At 36.1% G+C, this 22,634-nt stretch overlaps 4 protein-coding genes across 5 annotated transcripts; 2 read left to right on the forward strand and 2 right to left on the reverse strand.

The window, feature by feature from the left end:
• Window positions 1-843: 843 nt before the first annotated feature.
• On the reverse strand, window positions 844-3,474 carry LOC105123272 (uncharacterized). The gene is made up of 5 exons (XM_011022788.1): window positions 2,983-3,474; window positions 1,950-2,007; window positions 1,777-1,860; window positions 1,406-1,547; window positions 844-1,303 (listed from the first exon to the last, which is right to left on the reverse strand). Exons 1-5 carry the CDS (start codon window positions 3,374-3,376, stop codon window positions 1,025-1,027), a joined length of 957 nt encoding a protein of 318 aa, XP_011021090.1. The 5' UTR covers window positions 3,377-3,474; the 3' UTR covers window positions 844-1,024.
• A 2,070-nt stretch (window positions 3,475-5,544) lies between these two features.
• LOC105123281 (root meristem growth factor 3-like) lies at window positions 5,545-6,403 on the reverse strand. 2 transcript variants are annotated; one of them, XM_011022808.1, is made up of 3 exons: window positions 6,286-6,403; window positions 6,140-6,171; window positions 5,545-6,033 (listed from the first exon to the last, which is right to left on the reverse strand). In XM_011022808.1, exons 1-3 carry the CDS (start codon window positions 6,377-6,379, stop codon window positions 5,731-5,733), a joined length of 429 nt encoding a protein of 142 aa, XP_011021110.1. In that variant the 5' UTR covers window positions 6,380-6,403; the 3' UTR covers window positions 5,545-5,730. The 2 variants fall into 2 exon arrangements, with proteins under 2 accessions (XP_011021110.1, XP_011021101.1); XM_011022799.1 differs by having other exon boundaries at window positions 6,140-6,174.
• A 3,228-nt stretch (window positions 6,404-9,631) lies between these two features.
• Window positions 9,632-13,492, forward strand: LOC105123293 (alpha/beta hydrolase domain-containing protein 17B-like). The gene is made up of 7 exons (XM_011022822.1): window positions 9,632-10,469; window positions 10,602-10,638; window positions 11,434-11,670; window positions 11,756-11,803; window positions 12,351-12,802; window positions 12,904-12,990; window positions 13,114-13,492. Exons 1-6 carry the CDS (start codon window positions 10,162-10,164, stop codon window positions 12,974-12,976), a joined length of 1,155 nt encoding a protein of 384 aa, XP_011021124.1. The 5' UTR covers window positions 9,632-10,161; the 3' UTR covers window positions 12,977-12,990; window positions 13,114-13,492.
• Window positions 13,493-16,012: 2,520 nt separating this feature from the next.
• LOC105123301 (heat shock protein 83-like) lies at window positions 16,013-22,316 on the forward strand. The gene is made up of 18 exons (XM_011022833.1): window positions 16,013-16,449; window positions 16,776-16,849; window positions 17,136-17,261; window positions 17,349-17,442; window positions 17,536-17,619; window positions 17,748-17,891; window positions 18,122-18,238; window positions 18,601-18,645; window positions 18,733-18,813; window positions 18,898-19,002; window positions 19,079-19,219; window positions 19,488-19,658; window positions 19,749-20,003; window positions 20,638-20,740; window positions 20,872-21,046; window positions 21,152-21,257; window positions 21,676-21,765; window positions 21,867-22,316. Exons 1-18 carry the CDS (start codon window positions 16,183-16,185, stop codon window positions 22,062-22,064), a joined length of 2,376 nt encoding a protein of 791 aa, XP_011021135.1. The 5' UTR covers window positions 16,013-16,182; the 3' UTR covers window positions 22,065-22,316.
• The last annotated feature ends 318 nt before the right edge of the window (window positions 22,317-22,634 follow it).

The raw sequence follows: 22,634 nt of genomic DNA on the forward strand, positions 1-22,634 counted from the left end.
GTCAAAGGTTTTGGGCCGGTGACTGCTTTTTAAGATACAAAACAATCATATTGCTCAAAAGGTTAAGGGCCGGCCTGTGTTGTTTACTATGGTATTTAAACATTTCAAACCGTAGAAAGAACAAGCAAGCGTATAGATGATTTTAGTTTTTGATTTAGATACTACTGGATCATTGCTAGCGCTGTGCCGCGCATTCAGATTAATTTTTATTTTAATATAAAAAATATTCATATATTTTTAATGTGTTTTTTTAAATTATATAAAAATTAACTTGATATAATATATTTATTTGATAAATTAAGATAATTTGAATGATCAATAAAAATATAGTTTGACTTATAAAATTAGGATTTTTTTTTAAATATTAAGACCTTGATAATACTATAAAAATAAAATATTAAAAATTTATTAAACTCAATTTTTAATAAACTCAATATTGAATGATGAAATTAAAAATAAAATTTAATTAAAAATATAAATATAGATTATGAGACCAAAATAATTTCATAGAAATAAAATTAAAATAAATAATTAAATTTAATTCTCAATTAACATAATATTAAAATATAAAATTAAAAAATATAAAATATATAAAAATTACCCAATTAAACCTCCTAAATCCTTAGTTATAAAACTAAAATAATTTTATAAATTATAAACTAAAATAAATTATAAAATCTAATCTTTAATCCATTCAATACCAATAAGTAATATAGGCCAGCATTATTGTTTCATTCTGATACATTTTTGTAATCGCCGTGGTTACCAAACCGTTATTGCGACAACCAGAGTTGTCTCATCTAACATTTCGTTGTTAATGTGTAACTTGCAGTCCGAGTCCACTGAGAAAATGATTTTAAGTATTTTAGTCTTATTCATCCATGAAAGTCACCGGCAAATAACAAAACAAATCACTTGCCAATGTCCAAAACAAAGCTATACGGTCAAGAGCTATGCTAACAGAGAAGGCCATTAAATAATCTGAGAGCTTAATGTTCAAGGACAAGTGGAATTACTATGAACATTAGATATGCCTGCGTGGTCTTTCTGCAAGGCTTACACATTCACCATACCTATAACAATCTACAAGATGATCAATTGTCAGCCCTGCTGCTTGCATGAATGAGTACACAATCACTGGTCCGACGAATCGAAATCCACGCTTCAGTAGATCCTTGCTAATGGCTTCTGCTTTCGGAGACCTTAGTTGAACATTTCTTGGATACTTATATCTGTTGATTGTTGGTTTGAAATTTACATTACCCCACATGTAGTTACTAAAAGATCCAAACTCCCTTGCAATCTGTATTTTAAGTCAGAAGACCAGAATCTTAAGTTAGCAACTCACTGGCATGCCAATGAAGCCTTTACTAATACTGCATGAACATAAGTTTTTTAGACTTGCCTTCAGTAAGCATCTGGCATTGTCTACTATGCACCTCACCCTGCTCTCAGCCAACATGATCGCCTTATTGGAGGCTATCTCCATGATTTCTTTCTCTCCCTTTTTCGCAACAATATTTGGATTGAAGCCGTTAAAAGCTTCTCTGTGTTTTAACAAAACAACAAGCTTTTAGGCACATATATATGTATCAAAACAAATGAAATCAGAAGGCTATATATACAATTGGAAACCATATAAGAAGCAGTAATTAACTAGGATGGTCTTAAAAAAAAACTTTTGTTTTCTGATAAATACACGATGAAAAAAAAAAAAAAGACTTTTGTTTTCTGATAAATAGACGATGAGGGTGGCGGGGGGCCCTTCGACCTTACCTGAACAGTTCCTTTCTTTTCAAGATCTCTGTCCAATTATAGTCCATCAACATACCAGACAACGCAAGCAGCTCGAACAATTGTCTGTTCATTAAATTAATCACCACTTGAACTAATTAAAATGGCATAATACTCAATGAATAGTCCGGTAGAGTACTAGATTAATCACTTACATATCGTCGTATACCGGAACTCCCCAGAATTCATCATGAAATGCTACATAAACTTTATCTGCACCAAACCTCAGAATCAATGCCTATATACATACATATCATTAAAACTTATTCTCTCTTAATTATCTATGTTAGACTATACGCTCTAAATAGATACTAAAATAAATTAATGTAGCGGGTATGATGTGGGAGCCTGTTGTGGATTAGCAATCATTATTGGCATACGTACATGCATTATTGATACATGCATATATAATCTAAGATAATGCACAGTTTGGTAGAGAAATGTCATGGTTTTGATTAATTTTACGTAAGGATTGGACCGACAGAATAGAGTTATTTAAAGTCTCCAAAAATAGGATCATTTTTAGACTTGCATGAAGTTTGGTATTCCTATAAACCCATGTTGTTACTCTCAACCACTACATATGGACAGACGCTTCACGAGCTTCTTTTAGTTTGTCCTTGATTTATTTAAAGGCAAACCTTGAAAATGCCCCCTATTATAGAAGTAGTCTCAATTTTGCTCTCAGCGTTTTTTTTTATATCAATTTTCAGAAATTCCCAATCAAATCTGTCCATGAATATTTGATTTTTGACTCCATCCCAATTTTACATTTTTTTTCTTTTGGCTAAATAATTCCAATAGAAGGGCACGAATTGAGAAACCAAAAGAGTCTAGGGACAAAATTGATACAAAAATTTGTTGGAGGTTAATTTCAATACTAAACAAATACCGGGGGGGCATTTTTGAGGTTTGCCCTTTCTTGCAGTCGCTTTCAGGTGGATCGGATTTTACATCATACCCGCTACTGCAGCATTGTCATTTGTCAAAATTCTTGAAAAATGATGCCTCGTGTTATGCACTAAAAATTAACTACTACCGAACGCATATATTTAGTTTTTGGAAAAATAAGAATTATTTATCTCGGTTAAATTAGCCAATCTGTTCTTTGTCAGAATATTTTTACATGTATGACAAAATAAGACAGTGATTTCGTAAACTTTAATGTAACGGTACATTATACTATACCACTGTTCTGTGTAATCCAGTTGCACCTCTTCAACTCCCCATCATTAGACCCCTGATCTTGCTTTTGCTGCTGCTGCTGCTGCCGTGTTTGGAAGTTTCTAGCCACTGGGACTCCTCTTCTTTCCGATGGTGAAATTAGGCGAAGCGCCAAGGATATCTTCTGTTCCAATGGAGTCGCTGAACAATCTGTAAGAGAAGAATCATTTGAGTTCTGTGACAAAGATAACGACACAGATGATAGGGATAGTGATGAAGAGCTTCTGTGTAGCCCAATTGGATAAACTCTCTTAAGGTGTTTAGTGAAGAGCCCTTGACTACTTAGCGGCTTCTCTTTTTCTTTGATGAAAATGCTGTTCTTCTCCAGAATCTGTCTCCTTTCATTTGCTTTAGACATGCCTGGAGAAGATGAGAAAGTTGCTGTCTTAAATTGGGGTAGATATGAAAGGTTTGGTTGAGTTATCTATAGAAGGTATGGAGTTACAAAACACGGGGAGCTTTATAGGTGAAGTGCCTAAGTTGGTGAAACGTGATTGCTCTATGCTTCTTGGAATTTAAGTAAAATAAACTTGGCTGTGGTTCATGATGAGTTACAGGATATAATTAATAATAAAATTGATGCGTTGGATAATTTGGTTGAGTTTTTAGTTTAAATAATTTTATTTTTTCAATAATCAAAGTATCTTGAAATGATTGCAAGTAATATCTGGTAAGATATCATCTTAGATCTCCTGCTATATTTTGAATGCGGGATATTAAATTTGGATCTAAAAAGTATTCTTGTCGGTCTAGTTTAAGAAAAAAATTTGGATTTATTTTGAGGGTTTTTTTGAATTTATTTTGTTTAGTTATATTCATCTTTGCAATATTTAATCTCAAGAAAGTGCTTGTGAATTTCTTGATGTAATTGATAAAATAGGAAATAAAAGTTGCGATGCTTTGGAGGAGTCGTAGCCAATATTCTAATAGATTGCTCGAGAAATAGTTTAGCAAAGAGGATTGACTGCTTCTTTATAGTTTCGTATGGTTTACCTAACCAATCTGTCTGTGTTTTGCGTTCGATATATTTAGTTCTCCAATGAAAATGCTTTTTTTTTTTCTTTCTTTCTAATTAAAATAATCCTAGTACCAGTATTTACATCAGGACGGGTGTTCCTAAGATCAAGTGGACATGTAAGTTAACAATAGTTTTTTTACTTTTCCTGGTCCAATTTGCTAAATATGACGAGCCATCAGTACGTGACGCAGGCCCTACACATGACAGGAATTATTGACTCTTAAGTTTACATGGTTTAGCCATTGTTTTTCCCAGGATGATGACATCAATTTTCTCAAATAAACCACATGCCTTGCAAATCAAGCCCTTGTACTGTTCATGATTCCTTCCACTATCATTCCTAATTTCAGTTATAGGGTTATTGGTAACGTCCAGCAGATGTAGTTATCATTTAAATTTGCTTTTAGTTGTAGTGTTTGTCTCAGTGCAAGCGTGATGGGTCCAAATTATTCTTAACTTGTACTCTTCTGCCTTGAGTTCTGAACCGTGAAGCATACCTGTTGTCTGTACAGACAGAGAGATCCCATCCCATCCCATTTCTTCCTAGTTACATCACTCTTTACCATATTAATCTGGTGCAGACAGGGAGTCTTTTTCATAGGTTGTTGTTGAATAATAGCTCCATTTAGAACATTTTCTCTTTCTTAGTTTTCAATGCTTTAATTTGATAGGGAATTCAGTCAAGTGAACTCAGCCCTTCAGTGTTTTGCTGACGACCTTGTAGCATCAGACAGCAAATAGCTTTGCTTTCCTTCCTACTGGATCACAAAGCAAAAATCTTGTATTGAGATGTGTTTAGCAATCTCTGCTTGGATTTGATTTCTCGGACAAAAGTGCTAAACGTTGAAGAAAAAAGCGGAGGCCGAAAACTGGAAGAATGGCGTCCGCAGGAGCCCAAACCTCGACAAACAACTTGAATCGACCCACCACCAGAAACACAATCGAGTTTTTCTTTTCTTTTCCGGTTACAATATCCAGCAAAGTGCTGAGGCCCGAGAGAATAGATACTCGGCACTCGCTGACTCTTACAAATCGATAGAATCCATAGCCCGTCGAGAGCGAAGGGATTACTTCCCTAATTTTACCAGCTGGATTTAGATTATTTGGCCAAGCCAATCACGTAATCTTGAACTCTCGGCGACATTCACTCTATTGATCAATAAAAATTGCGTGTGTCAATATGAAAATCTATAGACTATGGTAGAATCCTATACGCGAAAGAAACGCGCAAATTATTTGACTGGACTAATTGAAGGCAGCGACGCACATGAAATTATCGGTGAGCCATAGAAAGTCACAAGAGGCTACATGTCTGTGACCTAATTGATTTCTGGTGGAATGAGAAAGCTGATCAAGCAATTAACTAGCAGTTAGTCATCGAATCAAAACAAAGGATGAAGCACTAATAAGCTACGCATGATTGATAGCAGAACCAGAGTACTGGCATGAGAGGAAAAAAAAAAAAAAAACTTAAAACTGATCGAAAGGTTAGTTGCCTTTATTTAACAGAGTCAAATGCTTAGCAGTGCTAACTAGTGTTGATCATATCACTGTCACTTCTCAAACGAACCAAAAAGGAAAAGAGAAGAAGTTAATGTTGAAAAACAAACGGATAAAACAGACAATATATAGGAAAACAAGAGTCTAGATTAGGAACTGTCTTAAGAATGATGTTCTACTTTTTAAAATCACCCTCAATTATTTTTAGGTGGATGGTGCCTAGGTTCATGGTAATCAGCATTAAAAGCTACAAAACCTGACTTCTTAACCCCTTCAGGAAATCGACCCCCGTTTCTCTTATTTCCTATATCCATAACCTCTCTTTCGTAGCCATATTTTCCAACCACTTGATCATTTGCACTCGAAATCCTTGAGGTCCCTCCATGCGCTACATTGCCCTTAATGTCTGGCCTTTTGATGTTGTGGGCTCGAACCACTTTTCTTCCTCCTATCTTTTTAATGCTGGTCGTGACCATTCCATCGCCATCCACTACTATCTGCAGGCAATTAACATGAAGCACTTCAGAAATGGACCGACAACAAGGATATCAACCGGTATTGGGCAAACAGTTGATTATTGCTATGTTGGCACGAATTCTTTACCCTTTCACTTGAAAAAGTTTCAACTTCCACAGCTGCTAATTTCCCATTTCAAGGTTCAAATGAAAAATGTTAGTATACAAAATCGAATAACGTCAAGAACCCCAGATAAAAGTAAAATACAACACAGTAAAGGGAAGGCAATATACTTGGATGGGCATGTGCACTGTTGAGCCATGCACTTGTAAACAGCAGTAAGAGCAGCAAGCATGTGAACTTCATAGGCGAAGCAGCCATTTTCATTGAGTATGTATATCTGTTTTTGCATTCAAAACAGCAGAAGAGAAATGAAGGAAAGCACAAAACTGAGATTTATAGAGGCTCAAATTAACACGAGTCAAATGTCGCTTTAATGCTGCTATATACCCTAGTGAGATAGCTAACGCAATGGTCCCAACATTCGTTTCCCCATGTTCAATTGTTAATTAGTTACTGTTATTTCAGAATTTGTACACCACCTTATAATACATTAAATTATTGCATGAACCCTCGGGTTACCACATGTGTCAATTGGACCAACGAAAACGAGAATCTCAAAGCACTTTTTCAATCACAATATGATTCAACTTTTTGTGCATTGGGATGTCATGAAAGGTTTCGCAGGCGACAGGGTTTAATTATAAGCTGTAATTTGATTAATTAATAAAACTCCTAAACTCATTTATAACTGATCTGTGCATATTTGATAATAGAGTAAATAGAAACATCTGAAAAAAGTATAAATATAATTTTTTTGAACATGTCTTAGAAAAGTACTTTCAAACGTCCTGGTCCAAACGTATTGCCAAAACACAAGTTAGTGTTTTCATTAATTAAGAAAGAATGTGTTTTTGAAAAGAAAAGGAAAAACTGGTAATTTAAGGATGGTCGCATTGGCTTAGGGCTTATTTGATTTTATACTATAGTGACTAATTATTAATCAAATACCACAAACAAGGAGGAGTGGGCTATAATCAACTCTTGACGATTGGCGTTGGAACCAATACAGAGCCACTAACAGTTTTGATGGAGGTGGGAGGTGAAGAATGTGACAACGTTGAAAGGAAACTAACTGTGTTTTGCGCCTGTCTGCCGCCATCCAATCAACGAGGATGGTTTTTCTTATTTACGAGATTTATAAAGTCTAATGCCAGGCTTTCTATGTTTATTTTATCTATATAATTACTGTTCCCTATATAATGGAAAATGGATTCAGATCAATTCTAGCTCTTTCTATTCTACTGTGCTAGCTACGTGTGTAACAAGTGTGGACTCATTAACGATGGCGCGAGACCAGCCATAGCTTCAGATTGGCTATGGACATGCGAAATTCATGATTCATCTGTTAGAATATTTGGCAACAAGCAAGGTACCATGGTTTCTTTCTGAGTTTAAGGTGGTGTGTTTGGCATATATAACTGGGTAAGACAGTGACTGACAACTTAGTTTGTGCTCTGATATTTTGGGAGAAAATAGAATAGAATAAATGCTAGATTTTGCCTGACTTGATTTCCATCCCGCTGAGAATATATTGCAGTGCTATCCAATCAAGTCCAGTCGACTAACCACAGCTTAATCACAAACCAAATAGAAAATCAAGGGGCCGGGAGGTGATCACACCATGGATTTACTAAAACAACATGGCTAATTAATTAAGATAAAGCATGAAAAGCTGCAATATTGGGGTTTAGAGCATAGGAATTAGAAGACAGAAGGCGTTCCTCCCAACTTCAATTTGTTTAGAAATTCTGTGGGTGGGCTCTCTTCCATTGAGGACTGTGGGACTATGAATTTCACCAAGGGCCAAACTACCACCCTGCAACTATGGAAACTTGTGCTACGTATCCTTTAGCCACGGCCATGCTATGGCTGCCACAGGACAACCCCTCTTGGTGCTTCTCTAGCTCCATGCAGAAAGACTATACATGTCTCTAGCTACCTGGGTAAAATATTTGTTACCATATATATATTTAGTAATGGCTGGCTGGAGTGCTGGTTATTCAACGGTGTGTCCCACAAAATATATTATTTTTAATATTCAAAAGCACAAATTGTCAAAATATCTGACTTCGATACATATCTTCTGCTCTTTTAATGAAAAAAAACAAAAATATAAACAATTCTGAAGAATAAAAATACAAAATTGAAAGTATGGAACTTATTGCAAATAGGGAAGTGTATTCACTGTTTTTTTTTTATTAGAAAAAGGACAACAAAAGCAGTGCCAGGAATAAAAAAGGCAACTGGGGTTAAAAAACGAATAATTATTATTATAAAGATTGATATTACAATTCTAAAGGATTTATTTTTTTCAAATCACACAGAGCATCTGCAATGTAATATGTTTATGTTCCTTTTCAATATATTGAATTTTTAATAATGTCCATATAGGTTAGTTTGATAATATTAAACTAATTATTATCATTAAATAATATTAAATAATTAATAATAATAATGTCCAAACGAGTCCCAAGAATGGGGATGCTGGACTCCATTCATGAGCTCCTCGAGATGGGCTTGAGTTTCCATGTTGAGGCTTGTTTAGATTGTGGGCCGAGGTGCCCAAGAACAAAGACTAGGTGGCTTGCGGCATGCCCTGGCCCTTCTTGATGGCCTTGATTGATTTCAAGTTCGTCACAGCTGCATGCAGAGGCTCCATGTAAGCACTAGCAGCATCCACGAGGACCAACTTGCAAGGAGGCGTGGAACTCAAAGTTCAAACGACTAACAAGCATTTGATCAAAGTAAAAGCTAGAGGCTCCCTCGACCAAAAAGAAAGAAAGAAGGAAAGAAAAGGCTCCCTCGTCCTCAAAATTTTTGAATGAGGTCTCTTGGCGTTTATTAGTCCTCCGTGCTTCGAGTTAGTGGAATCGATTTTCATTTTGGAGTTTTATTTTCCTGCTTATAAAGTTTGAATTTTTATATTTGAATTTCCACCATTGATAGGGTTCTAAGTTCTAGTCTTGACATTGAGAAGATGAAAACTCTTCTAGACATGCAATTTTTTTCTCTATCATGTGCATGTACGATCAATTTATTTGTGGGTTTATCTCTTTATAAAAGAAAAAAAAAATCAAGTCACGAGCAAAATGATGAGTGCTGGAAATCTTACAAGGTAAACATAAATAGAAGACATTTAATGATGAAAGAAACTGAAAATCTTATAATTTAGGAGTGAAGAAATACTGGGCACACGCAATTATTATTATAGTTTTTTTAATGGAGAAACGAAACAGAGATGATTATGAAATAGCAATTTCTACTCATTGCGAGCTTTAGGCAATGGAAAGCAATTAGGAAGAGCCACAATTTCAAAGTCAAAAAACTATATGTACTTATATGTAATCATGAAGTGTTCCCTATTCCCTTCTAAACTAGTCCCACCCATTCCATTTACTTTGAGTTTTTTTTTTTATTTTTTTTCTGGGAGTCCTTAGTCCCACCCACCCATTCATCATTCATCCGCTTTATTTCTAGCATTAAATCCTTTTTTTTTTTTTTTTTTTTCTGGGAGTCCTTAGTCCCACCCACCCATTCATCATTCATCCGCTTTATTTCTAGCATTAAATCCTTTTTTTTTTTGTTCTCTCTCGAGTTTTTTGTCCATTATACATCAAAGCAAGCATCATCATCAAGATACCGGCTTCCAACAAAGAAGTATAATTATTCTAATGGATTTTAGGTATGGCAAAAAATAATGCTAACCGAGAGACACATAGTCTAGTCTGAAGAGAAAGCAGGGCCTCTAGCATTGCCCTTTTTGGCTCCTATCATCAAATATGTTTTTGGAAATGAATTCAAACTTATCATCCAATTCCAGACAGCCTGGAATTACTCTTCATCAATAACCTATAAAAATCCTTTCCTCTAATTTTGTTCTTTCCATGTTTGCTCTCACAAAGACCATATCTCCATCCATTTTTATCTAGAACCAAAGAACTAAATAAATTCACACACTTAAACTTTACCATGCACTTCAGATAGCCTTTCACACCCCCAAAAAGTTAATCACCTCCAGGCTCTCCATCAGTATTCTTTTTAACCAGATGGGGGTAGCAACATCATCCATGGCAGCAAAATTTGCTTTCTTTCCACCAAATCCACCATCTTACACCATATTAGTGGATGAAGAAACCGGAAAACTTAGGCTCTCATCAGATACACTCCACCAGAGGGACAACGTAGATGTTTTGAGATTGTGTACCAAGAAAGGCAATGAGATTGTTGCCATGTATGCGAAGAATCCATCAGCTTCATTGACAGTGTTGTATTCTCATGGCAATGCTGCTGATATTGGCCAGATGTATCATATTTTCACTGAGCTTAGCTTGCATCTCAATGTTAATCTTATGGGGTGGGTCAGCTTGATCATTTTAATCGATGCGTATCAACAATTTTTAGTTTCTTGCTACTAGTATTTTTTTTTGTGTGTTTTGGATTTTATAGCATGATGATCTATGGCATTTTGTTCTTTGGTGCTATGCAGGTATGATTATTCTGGCTATGGACAGTCTTCTGGAAAGGTACAAAATTCTGTCTGTTTCCACCTGACTTTAAAATAATCGTTCAGAAAGTTAGTGATCAAACTAAAATCCAAACCAGTCAAGCTCACTTGGGCATGGAATTAATAGCAGGTCTCATACTTTCATGAAAATGTTGAGAGAAAATTGTTAAAAGTCGAAGCATAGAGAATCGAAATGTGACTTTCTATGCTTCATGACAAGACTCTTTTCTCATGTTTGCCTTGTTCTACACGGGCTCGAGCAAATTTGGCAGGCCGGCCTAATTAACCTCAGAATTAGGAGGCGGAGGGGGTTGTTAGGGTGAACTTCTAATTACCTCGCAATATACATGATACACTGAGAAAGTACTTATATTATGGTAGAAAAGAAGCGAGTAGTGTCCGGGGTTTACTACAATGTCCTGGGTTTCTACCAAGCCGACAGAGTTAAAATGCATATGTGGGTTAGTCCCTTGAACTAATCTAAGTGAATTTTTTCATCACTTTATTCAAATTTAATGGTCCAACAACTTTGATATTCTACTGACGCCGGCATTCTAGACTCACCAAATGACCAAGCCTGCTTAAACCAGGTGCTGAAACAAGAGATTACACTTTGAACCATTATCATTTTTGTGAACTACCAAGTTAAAAGTTCTTGGGTAGAGAACGTACTCAATTTATCACAGGTTGACATTTCCACTAGTAATTACAAGTCTTCTAGAAAACTCTGTTTCAGAATAGCGTGTTGTTTTCTCTGTGAATTATAGTAAGTGAAATGACGGCTGATTTTGTGCAATGCATTGATGCCAATTAGCCAAGTGAGCAAGACACGTATGCTGATATAGAGGCTGCATTTAAATGCCTTGAAGAGACATATGGAGTGAAGGAGGAAGACATTATATTGTATGGCCAGTCGTTAGGGAGTGGACCTGCTCTTGAATTGGCTACCCGTTTGCCTGAATTAAGGGCTGTTATTCTTCACAGCCCTATCCTGTCTGGCCTTCGAGTCATGCATCCTATCAAGAAAACATTCTGGTTCGACATTTACAAGGTTTGTCTCTCACATTTTCGCATGTAATTTTCCTGTGTTAGATTTGATACGTCCTTTCAGGGTAATCCTTTATTTTTCCTTGCAGAATATTGATAAAATCCCGCTAGTCAATTGCCCGGTTCTTGTAATTCATGTGAGTACCGTTTCCTCTTGTTTATCTGCTGAAGCCGAATTCAGTCTGGCATGTTCTGCAAATTTCGATGCAATATTTTAGCCTTATTGTAGACCTTTGCTTCCAAATAATGTTATTCAAACTTCAGACACAGCAGAACTTTCCTCTTTCTTTATAAATAAGGATCTGAGCTTTCTCGTACACCACTGAGAAACAGAATTTCACGATATGAGTTGTGTTCTTGCAAAAACACATTGATGTTCTTTATTGTCATCACGATGCGGAGGAGTCCATTATGCAGTATTTTCCTGTAGTCAAACTCTTTAATAAATAATATGATTTCAGTTCATTAGGCCTGAGCTATGACTATGAATAACCACTATTCTTAAGGAATGGCTCAAAATGGCGCAGAATGTATATGGAATATGAACCAGTTGCTTCGGAGAACTCGAAATCCTACATTATTTTCATGAAAACTTTTTGCAATACTTGAAACTGATCAAATTTAAGAAACAGAAGATGCGAAAAATTGTGTGATGAAATGTAATTTCCCTACTGGTTCTTGCAGGGAACAGAAGACGAAGTTGTGAATTTCTCTCACGGGAAGCAGCTCTGGGAGCTTTGCAAAGAGAAGTACGAGCCATTGTGGCTTAAAGGAGGGAACCACTGCAATCTGGAACTCTACCCAGAATACTTGAAGCATCTCAAGAAGTTCATATGTGCCATCGAAAAATTGCAGCCGTGTCTTAGAAATGTATCAGCCCAAAGTGCTGATCAACCTGAACAACCCTTGAATACTGCAGAACACAATGCAGAGAAGCCAAGGCCAAGCACAGATCATAAAGAGAAGGCAAGGCCTAGCATTGGACACAGAGAAAAATCCAGGCTAAGCACAGACAGTAGAGAGAAAGCAAGAGCCAGCACTGACAGAAGAGAAAGGGCACGGAAGAGCATTGATCGCATGGGCAAAGCAAGAAATAGCACGGATCAGCCAGAGAAAGCTAGGAACAGCTTCGACCGGTCCATACAACTAAAGGCTTAATTTGTTTTGTTTTGTGTTCTTTGTAGGTCTATGTTGAGGAATATATGGTGATGTTGGTAATTGGAATTGGTTATGGCAGGTTGGGAGACATGGTGAGGTCTGTTGGATTGTGCAATGTTGATTGTCTGAAGCAGACAGCTGCTGAGGCCTGATCGATCGGGTTAAGGTCAGTAATCCTATATGAGCCGTTGCATCCTTTACCAATTCCTTGTCTGGTTGATTTAATTTACTGTTTCTAGTACACATACGTCCATTGATCACGGATCTTCTATTCTTCTATCTATTACAGTTACCTTGTGGGTTCTGAAGTCTTTGAGAAAGCTCCAGCTTGATAAATCAAATCATGTTGCTCCTAAATAGTCCTGGATCACTTCAGCAAAAGAGAGAAATTCCTTTGCTGCAGCTGTTTGCGCTTTCAAAATAGCATCTAAGCAAGGGGAGTATGGTCAGCCAGCAATCATCAACTCTCCCTTACAGCTTTTTAGTCTGGTGATTGCTGGTTGGTTCTTATTGATTTTATTATCCTTATTTTCATAACCTTCCTCGTCCAATTTGCTGTTTGCTTTTTCCTGTCGATCTTTTTTGTGAATTCTTGTAGCTGAAATGACTACAAGTGCTGTGCCTATTCAGTGAAATAATTTCATAAATATATTTAGTAGAGTTAAACATGTGGGCCCATAAAATCAAGCTTTTTTTTTTTTTGTTCTCGCAAAATCATGTCTTTTGTAATTACTAGTGGTTTTGTCATGTGCACTGCAACCAAAACCATGTTAGAGCACCCACCTCTTATTTGCAAATCATATTAAGAGGAGCTCAGAGAGCACACAGTGACTCAAGAAAACATTGCTGCTTACCAAATCCATATTTACTTTTGATTTCATCTATAAGTTCAGTGATGCGCGTATTTCCCATGCTTTTGATTTGTTTATAGAGAGAATGATTATTAGACATTATGTTAACATATCAAATCCAATGCAGAAATTAACAATTGAATCAGCTCACTGTCGGGATTTATAATCAGCGTGAAACTGATATCCTAATGGCAACAAAAGGTACAGCATTTATCCACGTCACCGAATTAAAACAGTAAATGAGAAACAGGAAGAAAAGCCATGAGAAATGGTAATCGGCAATAAAATAAGGTAATTTTAATTACAGCTTATATTCACACAACGTTCAACCCACCGTTGTCATTGTTTTAACACCCGGAAAGGTGGGTCAATCTTAAATCGAATCAACCTGGAGCTTGAGCCGATCTTCAACGTAGAAAATTATAAATAAAAATACCTAATTTGTATAGTGAAAAAACCCAAGTTGCACCAGTTGTCTAATTAACCTGTTTAAAACCCAACTATTTAATACATAATTAGTCTAGTCTAGTAATGAATCTCAAAATCCAAATCCAAGATCTTTAGGAATGAATCTCAAAATCCAATTCCAAGATCTTTAGGAATAAAGCTAATGTTGGATAATTAATTAAATTTTTAATTCATATAGTTTGATTCATTTTCTATAGTTAATATATCTGGTTAATATATCTGGTGACTTGAAATAGAAAATTCAGAGAGTTAATAAATAGTAATAAATGATGTCTAATAAAGTAATTAATTGATAACTGAAATAATAACATGTGGTACCTAGTAAACTAGGTGACCGTAATTGATATATATAAAAGGTTTTTTTATAGATAGGAGATTCTCCAATGGTAAAGTCAATAACATGATAGAAAAAGAAAATACAATGATATTTTAAAGAGATAGACTTAAAAAATATATTTGTTAAAAATATTAAGAATGAAGAAATTATGAATCTTTATTTTTGAAGAAATTATGAATTTTTATTTAAAAGGTCTCAGAGTTTATTTATAACTTATAAATCTTAGTTTTTGTTTGTAAAGAAGATGACTTAGAATGTAATTCTACTCTTGTGATATTATAAGTTATATTCTACTTAAAATAATATGTATTTACTCTAAAATACATAGAGATTTATACGGGGTTCAAGAAAAATTATCTAAGGAGTGTTGAGCTGAAATCCATTAGAGATAAAAGTGAAGTGGATCCAGAGTGTTACTTGAATCCAAACCTATTGGGCTTGGACATGACATTTCAAGCCAATAATGATGATTTATGTAGAAGAATTTTTTGGATTATTTTTATGATAATTTTTTTAAAAAAATTTAAGATTATTTATTTATATTAGATTGAGTGTTTTAGGCAGGGGTCAGGTTAGGATAGATATTAATCCATACTCATCCGAGTTTTTACCTTTGAATTTTACCATCACCCAATCAAGTTTTAAAAATTTATATTTATCCAGGTTGGTATGCATAGGGTTCAGGTGAAATTGTTATTCCAAATAACAGGATGCATGGATATGCATTTAATATAATATCGATTCCTTTTACTTGAAAAATTATAAAAAGGAATAGAAACGAGTCAAATGACAATGCTTCTTCCAAGTAACCGAGTGCACCTGGTTTTCCTGGAGAGTTACCTGTTAGATCCTTGCAATAATAAATTAAAATAAATCAACGGTGTTTCCAGGTGAAAAACTTGGCAGAGTTTATTGATCTTTGTTCCTCGACAACGAGACTCGAGGCTGCTACTCCACTGCTCTCCCCTCTATTTATTTCCTGATCTTGAACATCAAGATCAACCCACTTGATAGGAAAATTTAATATCAATCAACACTTAAAATGATTTGAAAATACCATTAACCATCGAATCATAAAGAGAAGCTCTACTGCTACTGCACCAGCCCTCACTTGCTGTACAACACAGAGAAGAGAACAGCAGATGCCGATGATCATTGTATATAAATTTGACGGGTCGGTTTTGTTGTTTTAATCAAATTTAATTACTAAACTCATATAAATTATTCCAGACTCTCTCCTTCTATGATAATAATCTTGTCTGGGCCTTTCATCCATCGGTCGCTGCCCTGATTTTTCTGGCCGGCATCGGCCTCCATCTGCCGTGATAAGCACGCTCAAATTAGCTTCTAAACCCAGATCGAATGCTGGGCCCAAATTGATAATACCAGCATTCGGCTAGTATTATCAAAAAAAGAAAAAGAAAAAGAAAAATAAAAATTAGGAGGATATTGTGGATGCTGAGATGGCAGCATCTAAGCCTTACAATTTACAAACACAAAACTCCAAGTGAAAATCCCTGAAAGAGTACAGTGGTTTTTGTCTAGAATAAAATTCTAGAACCCTCTCTTCTTCTCATTAAACCCCTCAAGGGTTTTTTCTCTTCTTTGCAACGCTCTCCCCTCCTTTGCACTGAAATAGATAGCTGTAAGAGGAAGGCCGGCAAAAACATTGTCCCACTCTCTCTTTCCCCCTCTTTCTTTCATGGCTCCAGTGTTAAGCAGAAGCTTAGCTACTTCTGCCTCTTTAATCTCCCTCCCCTCCTCTATTAGACATCCAAATAACAAAGTCTTAAATCTGAGAAGTGTTTTTTTGCCACAAAATAACGGTCTCAAAAAGGAATTTTCCTGTTCTGGATTAAAATGGAAACTTGAGAAGAGAAATGACCGGATTTCTGTTCGGTGCGAGGCTGCTGTGGCAGAGAAGGAAGCTACTGATACTTCTGGCGAGAAGTTTGAGTATCAAGCTGAGGTGGGTCTCTTTATTATTTTGTGGAAGTTGGGGTCTTTTAGGTTTTCCGAATTGGGTATAGGTTTTTCTTGTGTTGTATTTTTGTTTTGTTTGATTTCAGTTTGACCAAGTGAAAAACACTTCTTTTTTATTGGACAATTATTGATGTTTGTGCAATTTCTTAGCTGTTTATGGAGTCCCGAATAGTGTGATTATGAAAGCTTTACCAAAGATGGATGCCTTGTTGGTTTTTATTGTTGTTACAAATGGTTTTTACATGCTACTTAGTTTGGAGTTAAAATTTTTGTCTACAAGGCACTGAAAGCTGGGAATCTCGATCCTTTCAGGTCAGTCGGCTCTTGGATTTGATAGTTCACAGTCTGTACAGCCACAAGGAAGTTTTCCTTAGAGAGCTCGTGAGGTGAGCATTGCCTCTATTGGTATTTAGCGAGCATTTTAATCTTTGTTAACACCAGGCTTTACGAGTTTGCTAATTTTCTATCTAGTCTGTTAGTCGGACATTGGAATTTTTTGTGTTAAGGGGAAAAATGAAAAAGCTGCCTATCTGGAAAGGCTTTTATGCCTTTTCTGCCCATTTACCAACGAAGAAACGAGTCATTGTTTTCATTTCTGTTGATATCATGTCGTTCTCGTAGTGCTTCCCATTTTAGTAGACATGGTAACTTGAATCTATTACTGTGATGCAGCAATGCAAGTGATGCTTTAGATAAGCTGAGATTCTTAAGTGTGACCGAGCCCTCATTGCTTGGGGATGCTGGTGACCTCGAGATACGCATCAGACCTGATCCAGACAATGGCACCATTACCATAACGTATGCAAAGACTTCTTTTAATTTAACTTCCTTCTTGTATATAAGCTTGCTGGGAGGCAATTTGATCTGATTTTTCTGAATCTGTAGAGATACTGGCATTGGGATGACAAAAGAGGAGCTTGTTGACTGCCTTGGAACTATTGCTCAGAGTGGCACATCAAAATTTCTAAAGGCTCTTAAGGTGTCTGTTTTCTTCTTTAGATAACATCAAATCGCCTACCATGTTTGGATTCTGCTGGACTTGTAATTAAGTTCCCTGCCCTGTTATCTACAGGAAAACAAAGATGCTGGGGCAGACAATGGTTTGATTGGCCAATTTGGTGTTGGTTTCTATTCTGCTTTCCTTGTAGCTGAGAAGGTGCAGTGTATTTTCTACGAACTTTTTTGTATATATTGCACTGTTTGCTATTATTTCAAGTTTTTGTGACTGCCATTTCTGTAGCAAGTTCCTGATTAAACTTGATTATCTATATTATTCGCAATCAGGTCGTTGTGTCTACAAAGAGCCCAAAGTCAGATAAGCAACATGTTTGGGAATCAGAAGCTGACAGTAGCACTTATGTCATCAAGGAAGAAACTGACCCTGAAAAGCTCCTCCGCCGTGGAACTCAAATCACACTTTATTTAAGGGTACACATGCTCTTTGGATATTATTCACAAATTAGATGAAAAACATGCATTTAACCTTATTATTGAAAGCCGGTATTATTTGCTTATGGTTCAAAAACAAAGCTGAAATTTTTTCTCTCTTTTCTGGCCTGTTCCGTGTGTGGGATTTGGGGGTAGGGTTCATGCGTCTCTTTGTCCAACTTCAGTAGTTGTGATCAAAAGCAGGCTTACAAATTATTGTCCTATTGCAGGAAGATGACAAGTATGAATTCTCAGATCCGGTCAGAATTCAGGGGTTGGTGAAGAATTACTCTCAGTTTGTTGCTTTCCCTATCTATACATGGGTAGAAAAATCGAGGACTGTTGAGGTCAGAATGCTTCCCTCTCTTACTTCCTGCTTATTGTCAAATTTACATGAAATTTGAAAAAATCTGGGTGGGTGGAACATTGGTTTGCATGTACATTAAATGGCTTGGAATCCTTAAAGGAAATTCATTACTCTTACCATTTTAAAAAACTGTTTTGGCTATTTATCAAAAAAAAAAAAAAACTGTATCGGCTCTTTGACCTGGTTTCTTAGAACCATGGTAAGAACTTATATTTTCTGAATCACACAATGTTGTATGTGAGTGATAATTTGAGCTGAATATTGTTTGCCATTATTAGTGTTGCTTGTACATTTAAGCCTATACCAGCTAAAGCGTTTCTGCGAAATTGAAACCTTGGGCAGGTGGAAGAGGAGGAAGAACCAAAAGAAGGAGAAGAGGTGCCAGAGGTAAATGCCATCACAATCTTAATGACGGTGCTATGATTTTCATTTAATTAATCATGCCATTTAACTGGGTTCATGTTCCCGGTGCAGGGTGAGAAAAAAAAGACAAAGAAAACTAAAACTGAGAAGTATTGGGATTGGGAATTAGCCAATGAGACAAAACCGATTTGGGTGAGTATTTAAGTAGGTATTACCTTTGTTTTTGCAATTTCTTATATAATGTACTCTATGTTTATCTTCTATTTGTTGTTTTAGATGAGGAATCCGAAGGAAGTTGAAAAGGATGAATATCAGGAGTTCTACAAGAAGACATTTAATGAATTCTTGGATCCACTTGCATATGCACACTTCACCACAGAGGTACCATAATATTCATACTTCTTACTTGGCTACCAATTTTTCAGTGTATGAAATTAACTTCAAATTTTTTTTGCAGGGAGAGGTTGAGTTTAGGAGCGTTCTATACATTCCAGGAATGGGGCCTCTTAACAATGAGGAAGTAATAAATCCTAAAACAAAGAACATTCGTTTATACGTGAAGCGGGTATTTATCTCAGATGATTTTGATGGGGAACTGGTACGTGATGTAATAATTTACTGAAGTTGTAACTTTTACTGTTTTCTGCATTTTCTTTGCGCATATTTAATCATACATAGATATTGTATTTGAATTTTAATCAGAGAACATCTTTGTTCATATCCGTATAATGTTGTACTTTATCCTCCATGCAAATTTTTTTATTGTCTTTTACGAGTCAACACCCTGTTTTTGGGAGTTTGTCATGAAGTTGCAATGTTATACAAGAACAAGCTAAGTATGTTGTCCTTGCCTCTTTTTTTGGCAGTTTCCACGATATTTGAGCTTCGTGAGGGGGGTGGTGGATTCCGATGATCTTCCTCTTAATGTTTCTCGAGAGATTCTGCAAGAGAGTCGGATTGTAAGGATTATGAGAAAAAGGCTAGTTAGGAAAACATTTGACATGATTCAAGATCTTTCTGAAAGTGAAAACAAAGAGGTTAGTGGCATGCAGTCCATGTATATTTTATCCTCTGTTTGGCCTGTGTTTTACTAATGAATAACATATACTTGTGTTTTTGATTTTCAGGATTACAAAAAATTCTGGGAGAACTTTGGCAGGTTTCTGAAGTTAGGATGTGTTGAAGACTCTGGTAATCACAAGCGCATAACTCCACTGTTGCGGTTCTACACTTCCAAAAGCGAGGAGGAACTCACAAGCTTAGATGAATATATTGAAAACATGGGAGAAAACCAGAAGGCTATATACTACTTGGCAACAGACAGCTTGAAAAGTGCTAAGAGTGCGCCCTTCTTGGAGAAGTTGGTTCAAAAAGACATTGAGGTATGTGCGTGGTGCAGATTTAAGTATACCTGCACTTGAGTGCACATGGTGAAGGCAAGTTTTGCTGTGATGCAGCAACACATGATTTTTTCAGCTGATGAAAAATAAGCTAATCATCCTTTTCTTTGTAGAGTAACCAATCTAATTGTAAGCTCAACCTAGAAAGTAAGTATTTGATTGCTTTAAATAACAGTTGTGCTGCTGTGGGTGTTGTGTACTGGCTGCAGCTGTTGGGTATATAAAACTGTTAAAACCTCTAGTAAAATAATACCTATACAACACAGACACAGACACGCAACCTTAATGATTTGTTTTATAAGAATGTAATTCTACAACAAACACTTCTTCAAGAATGAAATAATTGAAACCTTAAATAAAAGGAAGGATTATATTAAATCAGGCTGAAGTAGGATTAAATATTTTTAATGATTTCCCTAATTAAATTCATGTTCATGATTCTCCTTTTCCTCTTACCTTGCCATTCCTTATAGCTGTCACTATGATCATGTTATATTTTGTTGCACTTTCTTTTTCTTTATAACCTGTTTCAGGTTCTGTGTTGGCATAGACATCTTATATTCCTTTACATGTTCCTGGATGTTTGATGTGGTTTTGTTTGATGCATTGTTTGTAGGTCCTTTATTTAATTGAGCCAATTGATGAGGTTGCCATCCAGAACCTGCAAACCTACAAAGAGAAGAAATTTGTTGATATCAGCAAGGAAGATCTAGAACTGGGTGAGCACTAGCAATTTCTATATCTATTATACAATTCATTGAAGCAATTCAAAAGGTTTTTCATGGCATGGCTCCTCTCTTCTTGGGGCTCTAGTTTCCATCTCGCTAACAATGTAGGTTATTGATGCAAGGTGGTGATGATGAGGTCGAAGAGAGGGAAACTAAACAACAATACAATCTCCTATGTGATTGGATTAAGCAGCAACTGGGTGAAAAGGTGGCCAAAGTCCAAGTTTCAAAGCGTCTCAGCTCTTCTCCCTGTGTGCTTGTCTCTGGCAAGTTTGGTTGGTCTGCCAACATGGAAAGGTTAGAAATTGTCTTTAACAACACTTATCTCCTCACCCCACCCCACCTAACAGAAGCTCAAGCTTATTCGGTTGCTTTTATTTCAAATGTTTCGTGCTTTTGAAGGTTGATGAAAGCACAAGCTCTTGGAGATCAATCCAGCTTGGAGTTCATGAGGGGGAGGAGAATACTGGAGATCAATCCAGATCACCCAATCATTAAAGACTTAAATGTAAGACAGTTGTTCTCAACACTGTTTAGTATGGTGAAGCTATGGTATTGTTGCTGTTGATGTTCTTCCTTTTCTTCTTCTACTACTACTACTACAATCACAAACTGATGAGGTAATGGAGAACCTGATGAGAGACAGCTTTGAAGAACCGATGGGTCTTTGAAGTTATTTACCTGCCAAGATTTAACTACACGCACAGTTATTTAGTTAGTTAAAGGCTTATGTGATCAAAAGGGTTTGACGATGTCAAGAATCCCTCTTGGAGGGTCAACAATTGACCATGTAAATGGATGGCAGTTTCTTGTTGATATATCGATGAAGTATTGCCTTGTGCATTAACTTCATGGATGAAAATACCTAAGATGAATTGCTTATTTCTAGACGGAGTTTCTGATTCTTAGATTGTTTGCATATGCAGGCTGCTTGCAAGAATGCTCCTGATAGCAGTGATGCCAAGAGAGCTGTTGACCTCCTATATGATACTGCATTGATCTCCAGTGGATTCACTGTAAGAATGAGAATAGATATTTTTGAATTCTTATAATTGCTCAGCATACGCTAGTATATGAGTAGGCTCTTGTTATTCACATCTTTCCCTTGATGCTGCAGCCTGACAGCCCAGCTGAGCTGGGTGGTAAAATATACGAGATGATGGCCGTGGCACTTGGAGGGAGATGGGGTAGATCAGATGGAGATGAGGCAGAGGATAATGCTGAGGAATCTGATGCAAATGCCAGTGAGACCTCAGAGCCACAAGTAGTTGAACCATCAGAAGTGAGGACAGAGAGTGATCCATGGCAGGATTAATTATTATCTTGACGTACTAGAGAATTAGGCATCATTTTTATTATGCCTCTCGTGGGAAATAACTCCTGCAAAAGAGAGAGGTGGGGTGAACTGGAGAGAGGGGTGCTTATAAATTTGTGACGGGTAAAGAATCGGCGGGGTTGGATCTTTATAGGATTGCATCATTTCATGGTGTCAAAAGAACTTGTGGAATTGCGTGCTCTCCTCATCATGAGTTCTAATTTGATCGGCAGTTGCTTGACTCTCTTTCTTTAACTTTTGATTAATTTTTTTTTCAATTTTAATTAATACTAAGTAGTTCACTTTTCTTAAATAATAATTATTTTTTTAATTGTTTTTTGCGTTTCATAATACTTTAAAAAATGTTATAATTTATCTTTATTTACTCGAGTATTTTTTTTTTATTAGTAATATCAATTTTTTTAGTAATTAATTAATATTAATTAAATCAAATTATGTTGAAATTACTCTACGTAATCTGTTGAACTTATGTCATTCCTAAAATAACTTGGGTGACAGTGGATGACCATTAAAACAAGTCTAAAGATGAAATAAAAAGAAGCACCGAAA

This window comes from Populus euphratica, unplaced genomic scaffold (assembly GCF_000495115.2).
Source record: "Populus euphratica unplaced genomic scaffold, PopEup_1.0 scaffold1.1, whole genome shotgun sequence".
Classification (NCBI taxonomy): domain Eukaryota; kingdom Viridiplantae; phylum Streptophyta; class Magnoliopsida; order Malpighiales; family Salicaceae; genus Populus; species Populus euphratica.